An 11,626-nucleotide genomic window follows, 5' to 3' on the forward strand; every position below is an offset into this window, starting at 1 on the left:
GCAATGAACGTGAAATCGCAGCATGGGAGGTCCGGGTTTCAAATACCACCAAGCTTCATGTTAAAAAAGTGAAAAAATCTGGTTTCGTCACGACACGCCTTTGAGAATTTATCACGAGAAAAAAATACGTGGCCTCCCAACCCTTTCGCCTTTTAGTTACTTCTTGGTCATTTCCACCACGCTACGAAAGCATCCTGAAGCTTTAAAGATGTCCAGCGCATCGCCCCGCCGGGCCCAGCACGGCACGCGCACAGGCTTCCCGAGGCCCAGCTGGGGTTAGGGTGGAGCAGAAGCGAGCACGCGCACGCCCAGCCCCGTCGGCTTCCCGAGGCCCGGCTGGTGTTAGGGTGGAGCGGAAGCGCGCACGCGCACGCTGAGCCCAGGCCCGGCTGGTGTAAGGGTGGAGCGGAAGCGCGCACGCGCACGCCGAGCCCCGTCGGCTTCCCGTGGCCCGGCTGGTGTAAGGGTGGAGCGGAAGCGCGCACGCGCACGCAGAGCCCAGGCCCGGCTGGGGTTAGGGTGGAGCGGAAGCGAGCACGCGCACGCCCAGCCCCGTCGGCTTCCCGTGGACCGCACCCGGAACGGAGGCTCAGCTCACTAGACTCCAGCCTCGCTGCCTTTTTCCTCTTGAGTTAGAGAACAGATGGCAGGCAGGTAGAGGAAGTGCCGTGCAGCTCTAACCCACAGCCTCGCCCTGGTCCTCGGCGTGGGTTTTGTCAGGCGACCAGGGACACGTGGAAAGATTCATCAGCCGAGCCCGCGCCGGGCTGAAGATGAACTGTGTGTGTTCCTTATTTTTTGGCATTTCCCCCCCCCTTTTTTTTGTAATAAGTAATCAATATGGTATCGTGGTTTCATCTTTCTGGTTTAAAAAATAAGTATCGCCACTAAAAAATTTGTTTTATTATTAAAAGTACGGCACCATCAAATATAAAATGCCATAGAAATGTAGTACTAACAGGTCCATCCAGTTTTCTCACGTTTTCTCCATTCATTAAAAAGAAAAATTAAGGTGTTTTTTTTTTCAGAGTATATATTTAGCAAAGATAAGAAAGAAAATTACGATTTCTAGTAAGAACTCGTGTTCCATGCACAAAACATTCACACTGACTTTACAAATCTCTGCCAGGCACCGTCCCAGGGCCCGCGCCTGCGTGGAGGCGGGCGCTCCGCAGAGAGGCCACTTCCGAGTTCTGCCGTCTCCTCCCTTCCTGACCTTTCCAGCTCAGTAGAATGGAGGGTGGTTCCGGGAGTGTGCATTTCCACCCAAGACCAACGCTAGCCGAGCTCTGGGCGTCAGTATGAAAAGGTGAGTGTGTGTGCACAAAATGTTAAATACTAGTGGCAAATAAATACACCTGAATATGTTCTAACAAGCAAACGGATATCCAAGGTAAGTCCTGCTTTAGTTAAAAAAAAGAAAAGAAAAAAGGAAAACCAACAAAGGTCTGGGTTGTCTGCGGAGTGAGTAGGGCACTTTGCAGCCGTCCCGCGGGGTGCAGACGGCTTTCCTGCGGAAGGGCACCGGCTGAGCAACGCGGCCACCGCTGCCTCCTGGGTGAGCCGCGTGGGGAATCCTTCCCTCGAGTCTGAACTGAAGAACGTAGAGCGTAAGTAGGAAAGATAACTCCACACTTGTGTGTCAACCCATGCACAGAACTTCACATTGTAAAGAGGTGTGTCTGCGCTGCTCCAGACGGGACAGTCCGGCGAGTTCCGGTGTGTTCAAACCACGCCTCCTCTCATGCATCATTATTGCCACACTACCACCTCCTCCGGAGTTTGCTACGTTCGCCCCTTACGGACTGCCGGCTGGCACCGCCTCGGCGTTACTCCGCTGGCCTCTCCCGGCGCAGGGGCTGCGGCGCGCAGGTCCGCGGAACCAGCAGCCCGCTAGTGTCTCTGTGCTGAAATACAGTAAAGACAGGGAGAGAACCACGTTACGCACAGGTGATCACGGGAGGGAGGAAGCCCTGGCGTCGGTCGCGCCCACCGCACCTGGGTGGACACAGAATTCGCCCTTCTAAGCCATGAGCGTTGGCCCTTCATTTCTGAAGCGCAGCTGGCCAAGAAAACATGACTGGCGCGACAACGCGCACCTGCCTTGTTGACGCCATACGTGGTCACGCGCATGCGCCCACTAACAATATTCCCTGTGAGCTTTAGCTTGGCATTCATCCCAAGCTAGGTAGGGTGAAGGACTAGAAATCTCGGCCTCCCTCCACCCAGGCCGGGTGGTCTCAAGCAGGTGTGTAGGGAGCGCTGCACATGCGCACAGCGGGGGGGGGGGGGGGCGCACACCGCTGCGACAGGACAGGACCCCCTACACCAGCTGCGACAGGACAGGGCCCCCACACCAGCTGCGACAGGACAGGGCCCCCCCACACCAGCTGCGACAGGACAGGACCCCCTACACCAGCTGCGACAGGACAGGGCCCCCCACACCAGCTGCGACAGGACAGGGCCCCCCTACACCAGCTGCGACAGGACAGGACCCCCTACACCAGCTGCGACAGGACAGGGCCCCCCACACCAGCTGCGACAGGACAGGACCCCTACACCAGCTGCGACAGGACAGGGCCCCCACACCAGCTGCGACAGGACAGGGCCCCCCCACACCAGCTGCGACAGGACAGGGCCCCCTACGCCAGCTGCGACAGGACAGGGCCCCCTACACCAGCTGCGACAGGACAGGGCCCCCCTACACCAGCTGCGACACGCCCCCCCCCACACCAGCTGCGACAGGACAGGCCCCCTACACCAGCTGCGACAGGACAGGACCCCCCACACCAGCTGCGACAGGACAGGGCCCCCCCCTACACCAGCTGCGACAGGACAGGACCCCCCACACCAGCTGCGACAGGACAGGGCCCCCCCCCCACACCAGCTGCGACAGGACAGGGCCCCCCCCCCCACACCAGCTGCGACAGGACACGCCCCCCCACACCAGCCAGGTCCAGGACGCCACGCAGGAGTGCACGGCCTGCGGCCCAGACGCCTGCCAGAACCAGAACTGACTGAGCAACCTGCTGCGCGCAGTGGGAGTCCTCCACGCCCGGCCCAGCCTCGGTCTGGCGCCAGGCACCGCCAGAGACGCGGCCGCCAGAAGCAAAGGGCTTCTCACACCAGAAAGAGAGCACGCCGAATACAAAAGGAACTTCCCTAAGGCTGGACAGATACTGCCGCTCCGCTGCGTCCCAGTGTGGCCACCGCGCTTCCTTCTCTGAGCTGGAAAACGCCTATGAAACACATTCCCCAGGAAGTCCCACCCCATTCCTCTTCAAACGATGGAAGCTTACTTCCAGCCATAAACACTGTACTGCTAGGCGCCGGGGCTCACGCCTGTAATCCTGAGACCTGAGGCTTGCAGTTCAAAGACAGCCCCGGCTGAAAAGTCCCCATGAGACCCGAAGTGCAGAAGTGCGCTGCGGCCCAGCGTGTAGAGCACTCCCCTTGAACACAAGAGCTCTGGGATGGTGGCCAGGCCCCGAACTCAAGCCCCACAACCAACTCCACACACACGCACACACACTCACTACTGCACATACTCAATTAAAAGGTGCATATACTTCTTGCCTTTGAGAAAGAGTAGCACTGATATTCAGCACTGAGAAATGGCCGGGGTAAGCGCTTGCCTGGCAAGCACAGGCTGTGAGCTCAAATTACAGAACCACCCAAAAAACTGGCTGTTCTACTTCACTCACGCTACTCAGCTGGCATATCACTCAGACTTTCATCCGCCATGGGGCCTGAACTCTGAGCCTGGCGCTGCGCTGTCCCTCGGCTCTTCAGCTCAAGGCGAGCGCTCTACCACTAGAGCCACAGCGCCACTTGCCATTTTCTGGTGGTTCACTGGAGAGTCTCACAGACATTCCTACCTGGGCTGGCTTCGAACCACAATCCTCACATCTTCATGCAGGATTCTATTTCTCTTTTTCTCAAAATCTGGTATCCACTTCCTGACTTCGAGGTCGGTGTAAAGCCTTTACAGGTAAGAGTCCAAAGTCACAAGACAATCTCTGATGTACACTACGCCCTCAGAGCTGGCGGGAATGGCAGACGCGAGGTGCCCTTCTGCCACGCCAAAGGGAAGGGAGGTGGCTACGTCTTTAAAGGAATAAGGGTCTAAAGTGTAGAAGGAACACAGGGAGCACTCGCTTCCCAGAACCTTCCCACCGCGCAGAAGTCAGTGAACCTCACGGCATCATCTCAAGAGTAAGAAAATGTCAAAGGGGGAAGCAAGCATGTAAATACATTAACGCCACATTTAACTGCCAGCAACTAGTGTCGACAGCAAGCCCGCGTGCAGGGCTTCAACTCAGGGCACTGGCACTGTCCCTTGGCACCTAGCGCTTAGCTACAGCTCCACTTTGGATTTGGGGACTTTTTTGGGGGGAGGGTCCAGTCATGGGGCCTGAACTCTGGGCCTGGGTGCTGTCCCAACACCACTTCCGGCTTTTTTTTTTTTTTTGCTTATGTGCTGCTAAGGAATCGAACCCAGGGCCTCAGGCATGCAAGGCAAGCACTCTACCACTGAGCCACCTTCCCAGCCCGGGCTTCTTTTTTTTTTTTTTTTTTTGAGAAAGGATTTCTTCCCAGGCTGACTTCAAACCACACTCCTCAGATCCCACTCCTCAGATCCGATCTCAGCTCCCAGTAACTAGGATTACAGACGTGGCCCACCGGCGCCCGGCTCCCATGTTCTACTAGCGTCTTAGACCTACACAGTAAGAGCTGACGACGGTCAACGTCACATAAGGTGACAGTGAAAACACAGATGCCGCCCGTGGCGTGGCGTGGCGTGGCGTGCAGGAGCGTGCAGTGCACAGCTCGGCTTCCCGTGCACGGGCCCCGCATGCGCGCAGCACAACCAGCTACCAAGGTGGAGGCAGACGGCAGGGGAAGAGCCGGGCGCACAGGACAGACGCCCAGCTGCTTCACTGCCGCCAGCCCGGACCACCCACAGGGTCCGTCACCATTTGTAGAGATCTACGGAGACAAAACCAGATGAATAAAAGCAGCAGTGTTTCTTCTAAGTCCACCTTTTTGGAAGTTTTTAATTCATTTTACAGAAAAAATGGCTAAAACACAACTCAGCTGCTGAGTGTTCGTTTTGAACTGATGTGGGGAGCGGCAGCTTTCCACAGTGCGGCTGCAGCCGTGGCCAGCAGAGGGCACTCTGCCCCGAGCCCGCAGGAGGAGGCACCGAAGCTGCCCTGCAGGGACACGGATGGCACAGGCCAGGCAGCCTGCGGTCCCCACCCTGTCTAACAACGGCACCGCCTCCACTAGCCGAGTGTTGGGGCCTCCCGGCCTCTGCAGCCCCAGGCCACAGTCCCTGCCCTGCCTGTATGGCGTCACCAACTCCAGGACCCTGCAGAAGCCCTTTCCACCAGTTCCTGCCCCCAGCAGCCGCTCCCGCTCCCCCACGCCAGCTCTCGCAGATGTCAGACCAGACTTCAAACACTGCGCACAGGCCTGCAGATTTAATCCTGCGTCTAAACACACTTGTTTCCGTGCTCACTCCTTAGCTTCAAGCACAACGAAGATAAATTCATGGATCACAGCACTGCACTAATTAGGTGACAGTTGGTCTTTTAAAAACCTCTAGTTCAGGGTCAGGAAAGGTAGCTCAGTGGTAGAGCGCTTGCCTTGCATGCATGAGGCCCTGGGTTCGATTCCTCAGCACCACATAAGCAGAAAAAGCCGGACAGCGCCCAGGCCCAGAGTTCAGGACCACGACCAACCAAAAAAAAAAAAAAAGAACTTCTAGTTCGGCAGGGTGCTGAGGTTCCAAGCCAGCCCGGAAGTGGTACCCTGTGGCTCAGGTGGAGACTAGTGCTAGCCTTGAGAACAAAGAGGCTCAGGGATAGTGCCCCCATACACTGACAAAAAACAAAATGTAAATCAGCCAGGGGCCGGTGGCTCACGCCTGTAATCCCAGGTACTCAGGGGGCTGAGATCTGGGGATTGCCTGTGAGACTTCCATCTCTAAATAACCACTAGAAAACCGGAAGTGGCTCTGTGGCTCAAAGTGGCAGAGCGCAATCCCACAGCCAACAACAACAACACAAGTTTTCAATGCAAAGGGCCACAGTAATCTCCAGTTCTTCCTCTTGCCAAGCCGTGGGTGCCAGACTCACGCCAGAGAGCAGAGGCCCTGGCCTGGGTGGCAGTGGGCAGCCAGCGCACCTGAGGGCTCTCATCAGGACCTCCAAAACCCCACTTCCAGGACTCAACAGCAGAGGGGGTAATCACATGGCTACTGAGATCCAGCACCCATGTCACCCCTGCCGGCCGATGCCGGCAGGCACGAGGATGCGTAGCACCCCGCACCCGGCGCTGCCCACTGCACACACACACACACACACACACACACACACACACGCTCTCCCCACGCCAGAGAGCAGCTCTGTGGTACCCACCAGACTGCGCGTCACGGGCCACGCGGCGGGTTCAGAACCCAGCACTGCTCTCCAGAGCCAGCACTTCAGCCACCAGCCTACCAAGCACAAGAGCGGTTCTGGCTCGGTTAACGCCTGGCCCGGCTGCTGCCCCGGCCCCCGCACATGCGCTGCCACTCCAAGCCCACCCGTCGCCCTCCCGCCGCCTCCGAGTGCCGTGCCCTGCGCCCTGCGCATCTCCCGTGTGCACCTCCCGTGTGCACCTCTGCACCTGAACCCCAAGGCTACAAAGTCTCTGAAGCGGTGAAAAGGGGAAGGCGCGCTGGGAGCGTGGGGCGGGACACTGCAGGGGCGGACGTGCCCTCACCTCCCGCACAACCAAGTCATTTTCTAAAAGGGAAAGAAAAAACGTGTGAACATGAACTATGCATCATTACAAGCAGATTATGCGCCAAGTCCAAGTTCGGCAGCACTGAGGTTTGAACTCAGGGAGTCAGGCTTGCTAGGCAGGTGCTCTACCTCTTGAGCCTCATCCGAGAGTGCTCGCCTTGAGCTTAAGAGCTGAGGGACAACGCCCAGGCCCAGAGTTCAAGCCCCACGACCGACAAATAAATAAATAAAAGAGACCTTATGTAGGTGGGGGAGGGGGGAGAGGGTTTGCTGGGGACTGAACCCAGGACCCTGTGCACACTCAGTCGCAGGCTCCCACTGGGCTGTAGCCACTGCCCCCCACCAGACCTTTCAACAACCAATCAGAAATTCACCTGAGCCTTCTCCTGTTACTTCACACGCCCCCAAGTGACACACTTCAGCAACTGCATTTTCCAGAGATGAAAGGCACTGAATTCCACCTAATCCCAAAATGAATTTCTCCCAGGATGTGAACAGCTGGGATTTGCTAGAGCTGGGGCGAGGAGACTGCAGCGCTGCGGTCTGTCACGCACACGGGGGAGGCCGAGGTGCCCGGCTGGTGGAGATGCCCCCCTCCACGGACCAGCGGGCCCGCTCCACAATTCCAGTCACGTGTGTGGGTAAGAATTATCTCACTGGCTGGGAAGGTGGCTCAGGGGTAGAGCGCTTGCCTTGCATGCCTGAGGCCCTGGGTTCAATTCCTCAGCACCACATAAGCAGAAAAGAAAAAAGCCAGAAGTGGCGCTGTGGCTCAAGTGGTAGAGCGCTAACCTTGAGCTGAAGAGCTGAGGGACAGCGCCCAGGCCCAGAGTTCAGGCCCCACGACCGGACCCAAAAAAAAAAGAATTATCTCGCCGGGGACTGGGAAGGTGGCTCAGTGGTAGAGCGCTTGCCTTGCATGCACGAGGCCCTGGGTTCGATTCCTCAGCACCACATTAAGCAGGGGAAAAAAAAAGCCGGAAGTGGTGCTGTGGCTCAAGTGGTAGAGTGCTAGCCTGGAGCTGAAGAGCTGAGGGACAGCGCCCAGGCCCAGAGTTCAGGCCCCACAACCGGACCCCAAAAAAAAAAAAAAAGTCCTTCCCACCAGAAGGGGATCGTCTGAACGAAGCGTTGGCTGTCGCTGCTGTTGCTCCTTCTGTCAGCACCAGCGCCTGAACTCAAGTCCTCCCACTTGGGCTTGGGCTCACCTTTTTTTGCTCATGGCTGGCACTCTATCCCTTGCACCATGCCTCCAGTCTAGCTTTTTGCTAGAGGGAGGAGTTTCATGGACTTCTCTGTCCAGCTGGCTTCAAACCATGATCCTTAAGATTGCAGTACCCGCAGTGGCCAGTCCTGCGGGCCCCAGCACCAGGCTCTCCACTACTGAATTAAGTGAGTCACATTAATTCACCAGAAACTTCAAGGGGTGGTTCCCGTTCTAACATCACAGGACTGCAGGTTCGGTGGAGGGGGAGGGAAGGCTCCGGAGGAGGGAACCATTCCATCACTAGCCAGGAGAACTCCCACAGCTTTCCTTCCAGCAAGCCGGCTCTGGTGGCTCACAGCTACTCGAGAGGCTGAGGGTCACATTTTGAAAACAGCCCAGCAGCAAAGTCCATGAGGCTCATATCCAATTAATCACAGAAAAGAGAGAAGAAAAAAAAAAAAAAACAGCCAGAAATGGAGCTGCGGTTCAAGTGGCAAAGCGCTCACCTTGCGTACAAAAGCTACAAGACAGCACCCAGGCCCTGCTTCAAGCCCCAGAACCAGCCCAAAACAAACAACAAAAGAAAAAGCCATATTCTTTTCTGACCCTAGTGTCAACAATCCATAATAAAGATACCAAAATACCCTGCAAACACTGGCAACACATGCAAGGCACCAATGGCTCATACCTAGAATCCTAGCTACTTAAGAAGCCAAGCTCTGGTTCCAAAACCAAGAAACATCATCACTGGCCACCACCTCTAGTCATTCATACCTGCAAGAATGACCATTTCCTGGCTCATACCTGTCATCCTAGCTACTCAGAGGCTGAGATCTGAGGATCGTCGTTTGAAGCTAGCTCAGGCAGGAAAGCCTATGAGACTTAATTCTAATAGAGAAAGCTAGAAGTGGCGCTGTGTCTCAACTAATAGAGCTCTAGCCTTGAGCAAAAGGAGATCAGAGACAGCACCCAGGCCCAGAGTTCAAGCCTCAGGACCAGCAAGAAAAAAAAAAGTCATTTCCAAACAGTACCATGAAGCTTCCTTTATTCTAACTGTAACTGCTGATGTCCACTACTTAATCTGATGCAGTCTTAGCAGATGAAGAAATGAATGAATGAATGCACAGACAGCCAACTCAGTATCAGATAGGAGATGCACTTCCTGACTGCTTTCTTCTGCAGTTGGCAACACACCATCCCAGGACAGTTCTGAATTCCAGGCATTTTGGTTATAGTTTAATAGCTATGATATTAGTACAATTCCAAAGCAAAATTTGTCCATATTTGGAAATTCATTCCTCCCTTTAGCAAATCCCCTGCTGGAGGCCATCACTGGACATAAATCCTTCAATTGAAGCATCAGCCTTTTCTAGACACTTGCCAATCCACTACAAATACAATGCACCATGAACCACAGCACATTCACAACTTCAACAGGAAGAACTAATTTTAAGTCCAAACTAATTTCTTATTCCCAATTCAGTCATTCAGCTCAAAGTAAAACTAGCCTCCGTGCAATCCTTTTTTTTTTTTTTTTTGGGGGGGGGGGGGGGGTCTGGTCATGAAGCCTTAACTCTGGGCCTGGGCGCTGTCCCTCAGCTCTTCAGCTCAAGGCTGGCGCTCTACCACTTGAGCCACAGCGCCACTTCTGGCTTTTTTCCTTTTTCCTGCTTATGTGGTGCTGAGGAATCGAACCCAGGGCCTCGTGCATGCAAGGCAAGCGCTCTACCACTGAGCCACCTTCCCAGCCCCCGTGCAATCATTTCTTGTGTTCTCGGGCTTGAACTCTGGGCCTGGGTGCTGCTATCTCTTGGCCTTTTTGTTTAAGGTTAGCACTCTGCCACTTGAGCCACAGCTCAACTTCCAGATTTCTGCTTGTTAATTGGAGGCAAGTGTCTCACAAACTTCTGTGAAGGCCAGCTGCAAATTGTAGTCCTCAGATCTCAGTCTCCTGAGTAGCTGGAATTACAGATGTGAGCCAAAGTGCCCACCTCCATGCAGTCTTTAAATATTTCTTCCCGTTAGCATAACCGACTTTAGAGAAGTATAGCCTTCCAGCCAGGCACTAGTGGCTCACACCTGTAATCATAGGTGGAACTCTAGCTCAAAGTGGTAGAACACTAGGCCTTGAACAAAGAGTTCAGGGACAGCACCTAGGCCCCGAGTTCAAGCCCCGTGACCAACAAGAAAAAAAGTTTTTAAACTACAACCTTCCATTAACAGAATCCATTAAACAGGGTTTAATGTTTATTTAGCTCATCTTACTGTAAGTTTCATCTTGCCTACCGCGTCTTCACATCTGAAGGGCTGTCTGTTCTACTCAGTCCATCTTGCCTACTGCGTCTTCACATCTAAAGGGCTGTCTGTTCTACTCAGTACTCATTGGCAAATACTGTCACGAAGTTTTCTCAACAAAACATTTAAGTCTTCTAAAACCATCAAGTCCTTCTATACAGACTTCCCACTCATGAATGCTAGTCTCCCAGCCACCTCCGGACGGCCTCAAGGGTCCAGTGACTGACATTTCCAGCCGCGTCGGCTCCCTGGCCTGCTACACAACTGGGGCGGGCAAATGTGTCCCGTGGTTCTATCTGAAGTTCTGGATTCCCACAGCTCCGCACTTTGCTTCTTTGGCTTTACCACTTCCTTAGTTCTTAGGTCTGTCTATAGCACTATGCAGGAGGGGAACAACGCCCACTGGCTTATCACCATACAAAATATGTCTTCTGGGGCTGGGAAGGTGGCTCAGTGGTAGAATGCTTGCTTGCCTTGCATGCATGAGGCCCTCGGGTTTGATTCCTCAGCACCACATAAGCAGAAAAAGGCAGAAGTGGCGCTGTAGCTCAGGTGGTAGCCTTGAGCTGAAGAGCAGAGGACAGCGTTCAGGCCCCACGACTGGACCCCCCCCCCCCAAAAAAAAGTGCCTCCTGTCATTTCAAGGAGAAACCTACAATTGCCCAATCTGTCTTCATCTCTACCTGCAGTAGATTCTGGACAAAATCGTCTAGCTAAAAAAATGTTCACTTTGGCCAGGCACTGCCTGGTAGCTCATGCCTATAAACCTACCTACTCAGGAGGCTGAGTGAGATCTGAGGATCGTGGTTCAAAGCTAGCCTGGCAGGAAAGTCTGTGATGGGACTTATCTCCAACTAAGTGCTCTAAGAGCCAGAAGTGAAGCAAGCCATGACTCAAGTCAGGGACAGCCCCCAGGCCCTGAGTTAAAGCCCTAGGACCTGCCTGCACCAAAAAGATCCCACTTAATACTATTCTGTTCTTGAGAGGGAGACACACCAGGTTACCCAGACTGGGCTGTAATTCCAAAGCTCCAGCCTCCCTCAGGAGTAGCGGAATGCACCAGCCCACCAGACTCTGCCTACAACACACTTTCAGTGTATAGCTATCTGACTAGTGTTTAGAATATACATTGAAAGATGAGAGGTTTTTCACAACTATTTCCCTACTGAAATGACGTGACATATGCCAGATTGCAAGTTTAACTGGAAGGAGCATACAGCACAATTAATTCCTAACCACCTCGGATTATACTACCTTTTCCTCAGAGGTATGAACTACAAAACTGACTCTTGTTTTTGCAAAGGAGTCATCACTACGCGAATCAGGCCAG

The 11,626-nt window shown here is 54.3% G+C and overlaps 1 protein-coding gene across 3 annotated transcripts in view; it reads right to left on the reverse strand.

Moving 5' to 3' along the window:
• Positions 1 to 831: 831 nt before the first annotated feature.
• Positions 832 to 11,626, reverse strand: part of Pwwp2a (PWWP domain containing 2A) — a 34,981-nt gene continuing 24,186 nt past the window's right edge. The window contains exon 3 of one of the 3 annotated variants that reach the window (XM_042699571.1): positions 832 to 1,907. In XM_042699571.1, the coding sequence (XP_042555505.1) occupies positions 1,894 to 1,907 (14 nt within the window). In that variant the 3' untranslated portion in view covers positions 832 to 1,893. Of the gene's footprint in view, positions 1,908 to 6,537; positions 6,549 to 11,626 lie in introns of those variants that run through there. The other 2 variants (XM_042699569.1, XR_006150709.1) reach the window with 2 other exon arrangements.

This window comes from Dipodomys spectabilis, unplaced genomic scaffold (assembly GCF_019054845.1).
Source record: "Dipodomys spectabilis isolate Male_0828 unplaced genomic scaffold, ASM1905484v1 ptg000258l, whole genome shotgun sequence".
Lineage (NCBI taxonomy): Eukaryota > Metazoa > Chordata > Mammalia > Rodentia > Heteromyidae > Dipodomys > Dipodomys spectabilis.